The following is a 14,936-nucleotide window of genomic DNA, read 5'->3' on the forward strand; positions in this document are numbered from 1 at the left end:
GTGACATGGAAAAGTAAGAAGCAGACAGTCGTGGCAAGAAGTAGTGCAGAAGCAGAATATAGGGCCATGGCGCATACTACTTGTGAATTAGTGTGGCTAAGGAACCTTCTACAGGAAGTAGGGTACAACATCAATACTCCAATGAAACTCTATTGTGACAATCAGACTAAGGGAGCTGAACCCTCACATTCTCTCTTCCTCTTCTCTTTTCCTCTTCTCCTCTTCTCTTTTCTTACTAGACTGGTCTGAACCTTCTTGGTTTCAGACAAGTTTGATGGAACAAACTATTTGGAATGGGCCCAATCAGTTGTGATGGCCATTGGAGGGAGGGGAAAACTGGGGTATGTGATGGGAGACACAAAGAAACCAACACAGGAGGACCCTTCCCTTGCTAAATGGGTTCAAGAAAACTATTTGGTTATGACTTGGTTATGCAACTCCATGCAGCCTCATATCAATGGAAACTATCTTTGGGCAAAGGAGATTTAGGACAATATGAAGGAAACCTAACCTCCCTTAATGGTGCTAGAGCCTATGAACTGAAAATGGAGGTGAATTATCTTAAACATGGGGAGAAACTTGTGCTAGTCTATTTCTCCACCTTGAAATCATCGTGGTATGAGATTGATCATCTTGAGACTATCGAGTGGGAGAGCCAAAAGGATGCTACTACATACAGGAAATTGGTTGAGAAATATAGAGTGTTTGAATTTTTGGCTGGGCTGAACTCTGACTATGACATTGTAAGACAGCATCTTCTCACTAGAGAGTGACTCTTTATCTCAAGCCTACTCTTTGGTACATAGTGAGGAGAGTAGAAGGAAAGTTATGTTGCAGATCCCATCTGTGCAATCAACTTTAGCAGCTATAAAACCAAAGACTGGAGGTGATAAGGAGAGGGAGGTAAAGAAGGATGGAAAGAGGGATGTGTTTCGTGACTACTGTAAGAAGCCAAAACATGCAAAGGACACTTGTTGGAAGCTTCATCCTCAGCTAATTCCAAAAAGACTTAAGAACAAGAAGGGAAATGCTAATGCAGCTATAACCATAGGAACTTCATCTACAGTTGTGACTACAGGAGCTCCCAACACTAAGGAGCCAACACTATAGCCAGTTCTCTTGATGCATTGGCTTTGTTAGGGCTGCTTTATCTTAGCTGGAGAGTGAAGGTGGCTTTGGACAGTCTCATTCTACTTTCACCTCTACTTTTGCTCAATCAGGTACAAGGGCCTCTGCCTATCATGCCTCTACCCCAGGTAACACTAGCCATTTTTGGATTATTGATTTAGGTGCATCTGATCATATGACCGGTTTATCTTTATTATTTCACACCTATTGCTTGTCCTCTGGCAGAGACAAATTGTCTATTGCTGATGGCTCTCTTGTCCCTATTTCAAGCAAGGGAGACATCAATGTCTCTGATGCTATTTCCTTATCCTCAGTTCTGCATGTTCCTAAACTAAGCACTAATCTGCTTTCTATCAGTAGTACCACTAAACACCAGAACTGTTCAATAACCTTCCCTGATCATTGTGTTTTCTAGGATCTGGCTACGAGGAAGGTGATTGGGACTAGCCGTGAGACAAATGGGATCTACTTGCTTGAACATCCACCCGGGAAGAGGAAAGAAGATGGGAAGTCTTTTGTGTCACAGTCTGTGAGTCGGATTATGCTTTGGCATAATCGATTGGGTCATCTTTCTTTTGGGTCTTTAAGGAGTCTTTTTCCTAATTTGTTTGAGTCAATCCAAGTGTCCAGTCTAAAGTGTGAGTATTGTGAGTTGGCAAAGCATTGTAGATCAACTTATTCACAAAGTAATAAAAGAAGTTTTGCTCTTTTTGAAATTGTGCATACTGATGTTTGGGGGCCTCATCATATTCCTGCTATGGGTGGGTATAAATACTTTCTATTGTTTGTTGATGACCACTTCGGTTTTCATGGGTTTACCTCATGCGCTCTCAAGATGAGGTTCCCACTTTGACCCACATTTTTCATCAAATGATTCTGACTCATTTTGGGGTTAAAATAAGAAATCACAGATCTGATAATGCCAAAGCAAAACCCCTATCCTCTTACCTTCTTAAACATGGAGTGATTCATCAGAGCACTTGTCCTCATACACCTCAGCAGAATGGTGTAGCTGAGAGGAAAAATAGATACAACCTTGAAGTTGCAAGAAACATCATGCTGAATACTAATGTTCCTATAAGTTTATGGGGCGATGCCATTCTTACTGTTGTTTATCTCATTAACAAGATTCCTTCACGAGTCTTGGACATGAAAGCTCCTTTTAACTTGTTGTATCCTAATAAGGAGTAGTTCTCTGTTCTTCCAAAAACCTTTGGTTGCACTTGTTTTGTCCAAATCCTTGGGTCTACCCATTCAAAATTTGATCCTAAGTCTGTCAAATGTATTTTCCTAGGGTATGCACAAAATCAGAAGGGGTATTGTTGATATGAACCTATCTCGAGAACCAGATTTGTATCCATGGATGTCACCTTCTTTGAAGATGTCCCTTATTACCCTAGGGTTTCACCTCAGGGGGGAGAGTGGTGAGCAGGGTGTGTTTGCTCGAGATGTTCCTTTGCCCATTCCTACAAGGGGGGGGGGGGGAGTGTATTGAAGGGAATTGTCAAAAGTGTAAAGAATTGAGGGTGTTCCACATAAGATGGTGGTGGCAAGTTGGTTCTAGTAATGATCAGTTCAGGCCAGTTTCTATCTCTTTTGCAGCACCAGATTCAAGTATTGCTTCTTCCTTACCTCCTACTATTGATGACATACCCTCTTCCACTACTGCACCTTTGCCATCCTCAGATGACCTTGACCTTCTGATTGCAGTACGTAAGGGGAAACATTAGTGTACCTCATCCTCTACCCATTTTATCTCTCATTTCCTTTCTTATAATCACATTTCATTATCATATAAGTCATTTTTAGCTTCCATTGCCGTCATTCCCATTCCTAGAACAGTTCAAGAGGCCCTTGTTGTCCCTGAGTGGAGGGAAACAATGAAGGTTGAGATGGATGCCCTTGTAAAGAATGATACCTGGGAACTGGTTAATCAACCAAGAGAGAAGAAGCCTGTTGCGTGTAGGTGGATATTCACAGTGAAGTATAATGTTGATGGTGTTGTAAGGCTTATTTAATTGTTACATTATAGTTGTTGTTAGTAGGCTGACTTCTTAAGATACTGTCAATTAGTTACTTGTCCTTTTTCTTATTAGTTTGGTTCTAGGGTGTGCTGCCAGGGGCATACTTGTAATTTCTATTCTTCTTATTAAGTTAATATAAATAGAAAACTAGCGGCAGCCATCAATATCTGTTTTTTCCCTCTCAACCGTATCTCCCTTTTCTTCTCTCTCTCTCTCTCTCTCTCGTCTCCCACTCTCCATGAATGATTACATGGTATCAAAGCAGGTTTCCTGGGCTGTAAAAGGCCTACGATCCCTCCTTTTTTGACCAAGGTTTCCTTCTTTAAAATTTTGGATGTGGAAGATAGGGAAACCCTAGTCGGTTACTAGCGGAAACCCTAGCAGATTTTTGGCGGCACTTCCTGTGGTTTTTTCCTTGGTCGTAATACCAAGGAAACCCTAGTCGGAGAAGGGCGATGTTGATAGAGACTCCCTTCTCTGTTCGATGCTGTGAAGTCGATTTCAGGTTAGCACCTTCATACAAGTCTGGATAGGTGTGTTCTTGTTTTTGTCTTCTTTGGCCGATGGTGTGAAGGGCTTATTCCTTGGTTATATATATATTGGTTTGGATGTTGGATTGTTTGACTATATGAACTGCAGCCGGACTGATAGTAATGCCTGCCTTGGTTGTGTTGAATTGATTACCGGGCTGGTTTAATGGCTGAACCATCTCAGAGTTGATTTGAGCAGTGTCTTGTTCTCTTCCTCACGTCCTAGAAGTAAATTCCTTGAGGGTTGGTATTCTGTTTGTGGCTGTTGTGTAGTTGTGTGGTGTTTGGACTATTTTTTAGCAGTATCCGATGACAAATTATGAATCAACTTCATCGGGGGTTACACCAACCCACAACACAGCTAGTATGGGAGGTGAAAACATGATTTTTCCCATGCCAATTACCCCTTTAAATGGTCTGAACTACCTGGAGTAGGCTAAAAGCGTAAAACTCTATGTAACGGCAAGGGGTAAAGCTGGTTACATTAATGGAAGGGTGAAAGAACCCAAGGGTGAGACAACTGAACATGATAGGTGGGACCAAGAAAACAATATGGTGATGTCTTGGCTCCTCGTAGCCATGGAACCTGATTTGAAGAACTTTATGTGGGCAGACACCGCTAGTGAGATCTGGGAATAGGCCAAAACTACCTATTCTGAGCAAAGGCATTATGCCAAGGTTTACCAGTTACAAGCTGAATCTTCACCTGTAAACAGGGAAATCGTAGTTTGTCTTCATATTATTCAGCCCTTACCTCCATATGTAAAGAATTGGATCATTATTAGGCTATAGAGTGGAAACATGATGATGATGCTAAGGCCTACAGAAAGCTGGTCTCTCAGCAACGTGTGTTTGCCTTCTTGTTGGGACTAAACCATGCATATGAACCGTTGAGGGTTCAGATCCTAGGAAGCAAAGAGTCGCCGACGGTTCACAAGGTATACTCCCTTGTTCAATCGGAAGAAAGTAGGCGGAGTGTGATGGTTACAGCTGAGGGGGAGCAACAAGTTGCTTTGGCTGCAATGAATAATAACTCCACAGGGAAGAAAAGTGACACTAAGAAGACTGATGATAAAGATAAGTTGTTCTGTACCCACTGTCGGCATTCACGGCATACACGTGACATTTGTTGGGAAATTCACAGGAAACCCAAATGGGTAGTGAAGAATCAAGAACAAGGTAAAGGTCAAGGTCAGAAGAAAATGAACACAGCACATAATGCAGCACATGTGGAAACCCAAGATACTCAGGTTGCCGGTAGTACCCAGGACCACCCTAATAAGTCTGACCCCAAGGAAGATATAATGAATTCCTTCAGAGAGCTCCTGGAATCTTATGGTAGGGCTTTGCGACCAATGGACAACTCAGTCACTGGTACTCCCTCTACTTCAGTTGCATCTACTTCAGGTAATACGGCTTCTGCATTCCATGTCACTCTCACGGATTCCCCTTGGATCATTGACTCAGGGGCCTCCAACCACATGACCGGTAAGCTGAATTTGTTTCAGTCTTATAGCCTTTTGTCAGGAAGGGATAGAGTGAGACTTATAGATAGTTCTTTTTCCTCCATTGTAGGCCAAGGATCAATATCTCCTCCCTATGGCCTTAACCTGAATTGTGTATTGCATGTCCCTCAACTTCCTATAAATTTGCTTTCAATTAGTAGCATTACAAGCTCTTTAAACTGTAATGTAACCTTTTTGCTAACTCATGTGCTTTTTAGGACCTAACTTCTGGGAGGATGATTGGTAGAGGGAGCCTAGTGGATGGTCTCTACATTTTCAACAACAAAGCTGGTCTCTCGGTGTCATCCTCAGAGTCACATAGTTAGTCAAATAAGAGTCAATCTTTTTTGTGGCATAGTCGTTTAGGTCATGTTTCTTTTGAAATAATAAAATCTTTGTTTCCGGTTTTATTTAAGTCATGTTTAGTGTCAGAGTTCTAGTGTCAAACGTGTCAGTTGAGCAAACATTGTAGAACAACTTTTCACTCAAGTAATAAAAGATCAAATGTTCATTTTCATGTTGTGTATTCTGTTGTATGGGGGCTTACCAATGTAATTTCTGAGGGCGGATACAAGTACTTTATCACATTGATCGATGATTACTCTTGCTATACATGGGTAATTCCTATGCGTAGTAGAGACGAAGTTCCAAAGATTGTGAAGACTTCTAGAGGATGGTATTTACGCAGCTTCATGTTGAAATACAGATCTTCCAATCCGACAATGCAAAAGAATACTTCCATGGGGAGCTCAATGAGTTCTTTGTCTCCCACGGATTTATTCATAGGAGTTCATGCGCCAGAACACCACAACAAAATGTGTTGTAGAAAGAAAAAATAGACACCTCCTTGAGGTAGCTCGCGGGATGATGCTACATATGAATGTTCCAAAGAGGTTTTGGGTGGATGCTATACTTGCAGCTGCTTATGTCATCAATCGCATGCCCTCCAAAGTGCTGAACTACATGGCCCCTCATCAGTTGTTGTACCCTCAATCTCCTTTATTTTCCATTCCCATGAGTCTTTGGTTGTCGTTCCTTTGTCCATGATTTGTCTCCATCTCGAGGTAAGTTAGACCCTTGGTCCATTCTTTGTGTTTTTCTGGGGTATCCCTCTTCTCAAAAAGGGTATCGATGCTTTGATCCCATTAGTCGTATGTTTTTTGTGTCTATGGATGTGTCCTTTGAGTCTGAGCCATTCTTCCCTGCTTCTCTTTAGGGGGAGAGTAGTAGTGTGGAAGAGGAGAAGCAGGTTCAGGTATCTCTTCCTTCTATTCCGGACCTTGCTCCCTTCCGTGTCTTCCAACATACACATCGTAGAGATCAGTGGTGTGATGGAGATGTGGAGCAGCCAAACATTGAGCAACCGACATTATTAGACTCCCGGGAGGTAAGTCCACTCCCTAACCCTACTCATACTGTGGATGACCTTGACATTCCTATTGCCCAACGAAAGGGAGTCAGGTCATGCACTACCAAACACCCCATTACCCATTTTTTCTCCTATGATCACATTTCCCTCTCATACCGAGCCTTCCTATCTGCAGTTGATTGCATCCCTGTTCCTAGAAATGTTGCAGAAGCCTTAAAATGCCCTGAACGGATAGATGCCATGAAGGAGGAGATTAATGCTCTTCACAAAAATCAAACTTGGGAATTGGTGGATCTTCCAAAGGGGAAAGACCCCGTGGGGTGTAAATGGGTGTTCACGGTTAAGCACAAGGCAGACGAAACAGTTGAAAGGTACAAAGCAAGATTAGTAACCAAAGGGTACACACAAGTATACGGGGTTGAATATGATGAGACTTTTGCTCCAGTAGCTAAGATATACTCAATTAGGGTTCTCCTGTCCTTAGTTGCTAATCTTGACTGGGAATTGCATCATCTGGACATAAAGAATGCTTTTCTGAATGGTGACTTAGAGGAGGAAGTATACATGGTTTAACCCTCTGGATTCTGTGCAAGGGAAGTGAAAATAAGGTGTGCAAGCTGCGAAAGTCTCTTTATGGCTTAAAACAATCTCACAGAGCCTAGTTCAGTAAGTTTCACATGGCAGTTCAACAGATGGGCTTCAAACAATGTCAGTCTGATCATACACTTTTTGTGAAGAGATGTCAGGAACAGGTTGTTGTATTGATAGTGTATGTGGATGATACCATCATTACAGGAAGTTGGAGATCAGAGATACAAAAATTGAAATAATTCCTTGCATCTAAATTTGAAGTGAAAGATCTAGGTCCCCTGAAGTATTTCCTTGGTATTGAAGTTGTTCGCTCAGAAAAGGGTATCTTTATCTCTCAAAGGAAATACACCATTGATCTATTACAGGATACAGGCAAATTAGGTGCCAGGCCGACAGATACTCCCATGGATGTTGACCACAAGTTAGGTGACTGTGTTGGTAAACCTATGAAAAATGTGAAACAGTTCCAAAGGTTGGTGGGAAAGCTGATTTATTTGTCCATGACCTGTCCAGACATTGCCTATTCTGTTGGGGTCCTAAGCCAGTTCATGCACTCTCCTAAGAAATCACACATGGAGGCAGCATAGAGAGTTCTTAGATACTTGAAGAAATATCTCGGAACAGGTCTACTATTCAGTAAACACAATCACCTAAAGGTGGAAGTCTTTACAGATGCTGATTGGGCAGGGGTTGTGGATGACAAAAAGTCCACAAGTGGGTATTGCACATTTGTGGGAGGAAATCTAGTGACCCGGAAAAGCAAGAAACAAAGTGTGGTAGCAAGGTCAAGCGCTGAAGCTGAATATAGAGCTATGGCACATGGGGTGGCTGAAGTCCTTTGGCTAAAGAATCTTCTAGGGAAGCTTGGAGTTGTTGTTCATAGTCCTATCTCTCTTTACTGTGACAACAAGGCTGCAATAAACATCGCCAGCAACCCTATCCTACATGAGAGGACCAAGCACTTTGAGGTGGATAAACACTTTATAAGAGAAAAATTGGAAAAAAGGGAAATTTGCATCCCTTATGTCAACTCAAGGAACAACTTGCTGATGTCCTCACAAAGGGGCTTCCATACTCGTGGCACAATGAGTTATGTGACAAGCTGGGCATGATAGACATATTCAGGCCAACTTGAGGGGGAGTGTTGTAAGGCTTATTTAATTGTTACTTTATAGTTGTTGTTAGTAGGCTGACTTCTTAAGATACTATCAGTTAGTTACTTGTCCTTCTTTTTCTTATTAGTTTGGTTCTAGGGTGTGCCGCCAGGGGCATACTTATAATTTCTATTCTTTTTATTAAGTTAATATAAATAGAAAACTGACGGCAGCCAACAATATCTGTTTTTTCCCTCTCAACCGTATCTCCCTTTTCTTCTCTTTCTCTCTCTCTCCCACTCTCCATAAATGATTACAGATGGTATAGTTGAAAGGTATAAAGCTAGACTAGTTGGTGGCAATGGGATACACTCAAACTTATGGTATTGATTACTTAGACCTTCGCACCAGTTGCAAAAATGAATACCATCAGGCTTTACTCAAGGTTTAAAATGTCGATGTAGATGGAAATGTCGCTTACCAAAATATAGGACATATGTCGGAAATGTTGGAAATGTCGAGGGGAAATATTGTAAAAATTAGAGACATTGTGGAAATATTATGAAATATGCAATGATATTTTGTAAAATGACGAAAGAAGCATTAATACATATTTCTAGACTATTATCTTATTCCCAACCATTATATAAAGCTAAGAAACTAAGATCAATAACAAATTAGTAAACGACGAGTTACTGATTTATTATGCATTTTGATGTTTTTACAAGGTTATCTGATATTTTATTTTCTTATTTTCAATTCTGATTTATTAAATTCTAATATATTTATTTCACACTAGTAAATAGAAATACATTTATTCTGATTTTTTAAATATTTTAAATATTAAAGTTATAATACATTATGTTTTATTATAAATTTAATAAACTGATTCTCCTTTTTGTAGTATTAAGATTATGACAAGTTCTGATTTCTTATAAAACTTAATGAATTTATTATGATTTTTAATACTAAATTTATAATAAAATATGATTTAGTATAAAATTTAATAAATTTATTCTGATTTTTTATATTAAATGTAGAATATGATTTATTATAAAATTTAATAAACATTTTCTGATTTTAATAAATATTTTAAAAAATACTAACTAGTTAATATTTTATTACTTGAAAAATATTTTATGTTTTATATTATAAAGTAATTAATTTATTCTTTTGTTTTTATATATTTTTAATTCTTTTTTATAAATATTTTATTTGAAATATTAAATAGAAATTATTAATGGAATAATTTATATTAATATACTGTATTATATTAATATAATATACTAATACATTATATTATTAATATACATTAGTTGAAATCCTATCGACATTAGTTGACATCTTTCCGACATAATAGGAAAAACTGTTTTTTTTTTGGTTATTTGGACTGCTTTGGTCGACATTTCCGAAATATAGGAAATGTCGACCGAAATAATGTAATTTTTATATTACCATCCATTTTCATGTTGGTGAACCTCGACATCAACATATGTCGGGCAACATTTGGCGACATTTGAAACCATGGTTTCATTGTCTCTTGCTACTAACTTCTCTTGGCCTCTATTTCAGATGGATGTTAAGAATGCAATTCTAAATGGTGACTTGCAAGAGGAGGTGTATATGGAGTTGTCTCCTAGTTTCTATGGTGCAGAGACTGGTAAGAAAGTTTGCAAGTTGATGAAAGCTTTGTATGGTTTAAAACAATTTCTAAGAGCATGGTTTGATAGATCAGACTTGCTTTAGAAAGATTTGTCTATGTTCAATCCAAATCTGACCACACTCTATTCTTTAAGAAGAAAGAATCTACTTTGATTCTCTTAGCTGTGTATGTGGATGACATTGTGGTGACAGGAAGTGATATTGAGGAGATTAACTCTCTTAAGCAGCTTCTGAATCAAGAATTTGAAGTAAAGGACCTAGGTGAGTTGAGGTATTTCCTTGGGATAGAAGTGGCAAGGTCCAAGCATGGCATTTTTGTTTTCCAGAGGAAGTATGTTCTTGATCTCTTGGAAGAGATAGGAAAACTAGGAGCTAAGCTTGTTGATACTCCTATTGAGAAAAATCATAAGACTAATGCAGAGGATGGTGAGCTTCTAGAAGATAAAGGTATGCTTGATTCGCCTCGACATTTTGTACGATGTAAGGGTTGTTAGTCAGTACATGCACTCTCCCAAGACCTTACACCTTCTTGCTGTTGAGAGAATTTTAGCCTACTTGAAGAGGTGTCTAGGCCGAGGTATACTTTTTAAAAATAGTGGCCATATAAAGATTGAAGTTTACACTAATGCAGATTGTATTGATAATAGGAGATCTACTTCTGGGTATTGTGGCTTTGTTGGAGGAAATTTAGTTTCATGGAGCAAGAAGCAAAATGTTGTTGTTCGGTCTAGTGCTGAATCTAAATATAAGTCTATGGCTAATGGTGTTGCTGAAATATTATGGCTGGAGTCTCTCCTTACAGAATTGGGAATTAAGTTTGAAGGAAACTTGATGCTGTATTGTGATAATCAAGCGGCCATCAACATTGCTCACAACCCAATACAGCATGATAGAACCAAACACATTGAAGTTGAGAGACATTTCATCCGAGAGAAAGTTTCTTCTCAAGAAGTGTGCCTTCCATATGTTGCCACTAATATGCAGCTTGCCGATGTCTTCACCAAGGCAGTCAACAAAATCAAACTTGAGGCGGATTTAAGCAACTTGGGAATGATCAATATATTTTCCAAACTTGAGGGAGAGTGTAGAGAAAATGGTTGACCAGTTTGTGGTCCCACCACCTGTTCATATGTTCTTTCTTGTCTATAGTACTGTTAGACCTTTTTTTTTCTGTTGTTTCTAGTGACAGGGGCATTCCTGTCATTGAGCTGAACCCTCACATTCTCTCTTCCTCTTCCCTTCTTTTTTCCTCTTCTCTTCTCTTCTCTTCCTTTTCTTCTCTTCATTTCTGGTGTATTTTTCTTACTAGACTGGTCTGAACCTTCTCGGTTTCAGACAACTAGGTTTTAATTTTATACTAATAAAAAACTTAAGAGATAATAAGGAGAAAAGAACAAGAGGCAGAGCTCTTGTTCTATCTGGTGCATTTGTGTGGATATGAGAGAGATTTCCAAATTGAATTTGGAAACAACAATGTTTTAGAGCTAGTGTGGGATCCATACCACTCTATATATTTTTATTTTGAATTAAATTTTATTTACCCCTTTTCTTAGTGCAAGGCTATCTAGGCTAATTACCTAGAAATTTGCCTTCTTATTTAAGTCATGATGGTTGGTTGCCTTGTTGGCTAGGCAATGTCTTGACAACTATGGTTAAACTATATCTCAGTTTTAATGCATGAACAATTAACTTGCTGCTGTTAACCTAGGCAATGCCTTTTGATTTAAGTCAACAAAGCTTGAGGATTTACAAACCACAAATAGTGTATAAGTTAATCAAATATTGGATTCCAAGTGGTTAGATATTAGATTTAATATGCCATCCTATGTAACTGGATACCTGTACTGCCTAGTGTACTGGCATGGATATGATACTGGATATTAATTATCAAAAAAGAAAAATATGATACTGGATATTGCATGCATACTTTTAGATGTACTCTGTGGCATTATAGTTAGCAAAATATAAATCTTGAGAAAATGACATTCGCCTTCAAAAACTAGATACAAAAGAATGATATTAGCATATTACATGGGTTACCTGTGCTTGTATCTGTGTCCAGAATTTTAGGAAATGGAGAGTGATATCCCTGTTTCTGGTATCCATGTCCATGTCCATACCCGTATCTGGGTAGTGTATCAGTCCATACATAGGTTTTCCATTTGCTTTATAGTTACCAAAGCTTTAATATTACTAAAGCTTGATTCATGTAGTGACCTTTACTAGATGGCTGTTTCAATCTTGGAAAATGCTTACTGTAGGAGATGGAACGTTCTGCTGATGTCCTTGCTGCTGGTTTACTTGAGGTTGCTGATCCTTCTCTCTCAAGTAAATTTTTCCTTCGTCAGGTTTGTATTGATTTTGTGTGTGTATGTATGTGTGTTTATGCACATTTGTTTGTGGATATGTACTCTGCTAACAATTGCTTCATCTTCCCAGCAATGGATGGATGAATCTGATGGTTCTAGTGATCCTATATTAAAGCACCGACCTCTTTGGGCAACTTACAGCCCGAAACGTGGCAAGGATAAGAAGTGGAATGTAAAGAAAGAAGGAAACCTATACAGGACTTATGGAACCAGAGTAGTTCCTGTGTGAGCACAACATACTCTCTTGATATCACTACCAAATTAAATCTCCTAGTCTTACTACCTAAAACACCCTCCTGTCTACAACATATCTATAATTATATATAATTATGTATATATTCTGTTCTTATGTTTTATGGGACATCTTTCTTTCTATGCATTCTTTTATGAAATTTCTTTCTATTGATATATACATCAACATAAAAATATGCACACTTAACATGTAAATATGTGTGTGTGTGTGTATGTGTTGTTTTCTGTTGTATAGAAAATGGTCATTATACATGATCAATTCACTTGTTCAGAAAGAAAAAAGGCCAAAAGTTAGGACCATCCTAGTCTACTCTTCCCAAGACCCCATATAGCTAGGACCAACATTGGGAAATGACCATTTTTTGTCTCATACTTTATCAGTTTACCTTTTCAGTATAGGTATGCATATGCATGTGCACATGCATGCACACACACAGAGGAGAGAGACAATACAAAAAAATACTCAAACACACTTAAACTCATCTAAACCTCAACCAAACTATTTGGGGTTCATTCCATGAATGAAGTAGAATGATTAGCTCCTAGGCCACTTGCACCTTGTTGCCCATCCGGTGATGAGTTGGAACTGGCCATATCTCTCTGACTCAGAAACTGCCCATCTCTCCAATTCGGCCTTAACTGTAGCTGCTACAATTGACTCCAAAGAAGTTGTGGTAGGTGGTCTAGAGAAGTCACTGGTCAGTCCCATATTAGCATTCCCTTTCTTGTTTCTATGCTGATTTGGTATAAGACGTGGATGAAGCTTTCAACAGGTATGTTTGGTATGCTTAGGATTCTTACAGTAGTCACAGATCATGTCCTTCTTGTCCTCCTTCCTACCATCATTGCTACCCTTATCCCCAACAGGCTTAGGTTTTAATATGCTAACAATAGTAGATTGCTCAAGGTTTTAAGTTCTTCATCATCACATTCCTCCTACTTTCTTCTCTAGACAAAGGCATATGCCTAAGCGGGAGTTACACTATCATAGTAAAGAATATATTGTTGTGCAATGTCATACTCTATGTTGTGTACTGCTAGAAACTCGAACACTATTCTTCTGTACCAGCTTCTCGTAAGTAGCTACATCTTTACTACTCTCCCAAACTACAGTTTCCAAATGATCTATCTCCTACCATAAGGTTTTGAGGGCAAAAAAAATAAACTACAACAGATTTATCTCCCTGCCTAGTAGCAATCACCTGATTCTTCAATTGGTAGGCCCTAGCAACATTCTCACTTTGTCAGTAAGTCTCTGCAACTCCACCCCAGATCTCCTTAGCTATGTTAGCCCATGAAATGTTCTTGCTTATATGGGATAATAGAGAATTGCATAGCCAAGACGTCACCATGTAATTCTCCTATACCCACTAAAAAGAGTTAGTCTTAGGCTTCTTCTCTTCACTAGTACCCCAATTTTCCACGAGCACCAATAGCCATTTTGGCTGATTGGGACCATTCCAAGTAGTTTGTACCATCATACTTAACTGTAGTTATAGTTCCTACCCCAAAAGGGTCACTAGCACCTACTCCACCTAATCTCATTTCACCTATGTTCTTGTATTCAACTCCATTGCCCTTCATAATTCCTAGAATAGCTTAGGAAATCAACTGTAAATGAGGAAAAAAGGCCAACCATTCTCTTCTGATTTCCTCTTGTTGCACTTGAATAGTAGTGGGTGTGGGCATGGCTCTCTTCCGTTTTGCCCATCTAGCTTTCATCTTGTCGACTTGGTCTTGAATGGTAGATCGGGAGGAACTCCCTTGCTGAAGAAAAGTGCCAAGAACTTCCTTAAGGGTGCCATTCAAGATATCTTGAACCTCGTTTAGGATTCTATTCAAGTAGACTTCCAATTCCGCTATTGAACTCTCGATGGCTTCAACATTTAGGTGTATCTTCTACTCAATTATGAGTCTCCCCAATTATCACCTCATAATGGAGGATGCACTCTCAAAGGCAGCAAGCTTGTCAGCCTACCTGTCACCCTTGCTAGATTTTGGATGTATGGCCCTTCTAGGCTTTGTCTTTGAGGGTTTCATCATCTGGTTCCTCATCGGTCTTGTGGGCTTGGAAAAGCCCATGTAGCATCTTTATTGTGCTGCAATTGTTGTTGCAACTTGAGGGACATAACGTGTTGTTGAACAACTAGCTCTGATACCAATTGCCACGAGAGTAGTCATTGAGGCCTTGTGTGACACTTGAAAGGGTCAAGTAAGCCTACAAAAGAAGACAACACGTTAAAGACAACAAAAAAGGCACACAAATTAGTAGACATGCACTTCATATTGCATAACAAGATAAGTACAAGCACATAATTTGTTCAGGGGGCCCTTATGCTTAACCTTTACACCTTAGTTTCCATTTAACTACTTACCTCCCCTTAAAGAGGATGTTAAGATTTTGGGTATCTG

The 14,936-nt window shown here is 39.1% G+C and overlaps 1 protein-coding gene across 1 annotated transcript in view; it reads left to right on the forward strand.

Annotated features, from left to right (window-relative positions):
* LOC148872135 (uncharacterized) overlaps positions 1 to 14,936 on the forward strand; it is a 79,220-nt gene that overhangs the window by 32,931 nt on the left and 31,353 nt on the right. The window contains exons 9-10 of the mRNA XM_088971651.1: positions 12,165 to 12,251; positions 12,343 to 12,497. Coding sequence (XP_088827777.1) covers positions 12,165 to 12,251; positions 12,343 to 12,497 — 242 coding nt within the window. The remainder of the gene's footprint in view (positions 1 to 12,164; positions 12,252 to 12,342; positions 12,498 to 14,936) is intronic.

This window comes from Nelumbo lutea, chromosome 2, assembly GCF_056320005.1.
Source record: "Nelumbo lutea isolate HS-2025 chromosome 2, American lotus-T2T, whole genome shotgun sequence".
NCBI lineage: Eukaryota > Viridiplantae > Streptophyta > Magnoliopsida > Proteales > Nelumbonaceae > Nelumbo > Nelumbo lutea.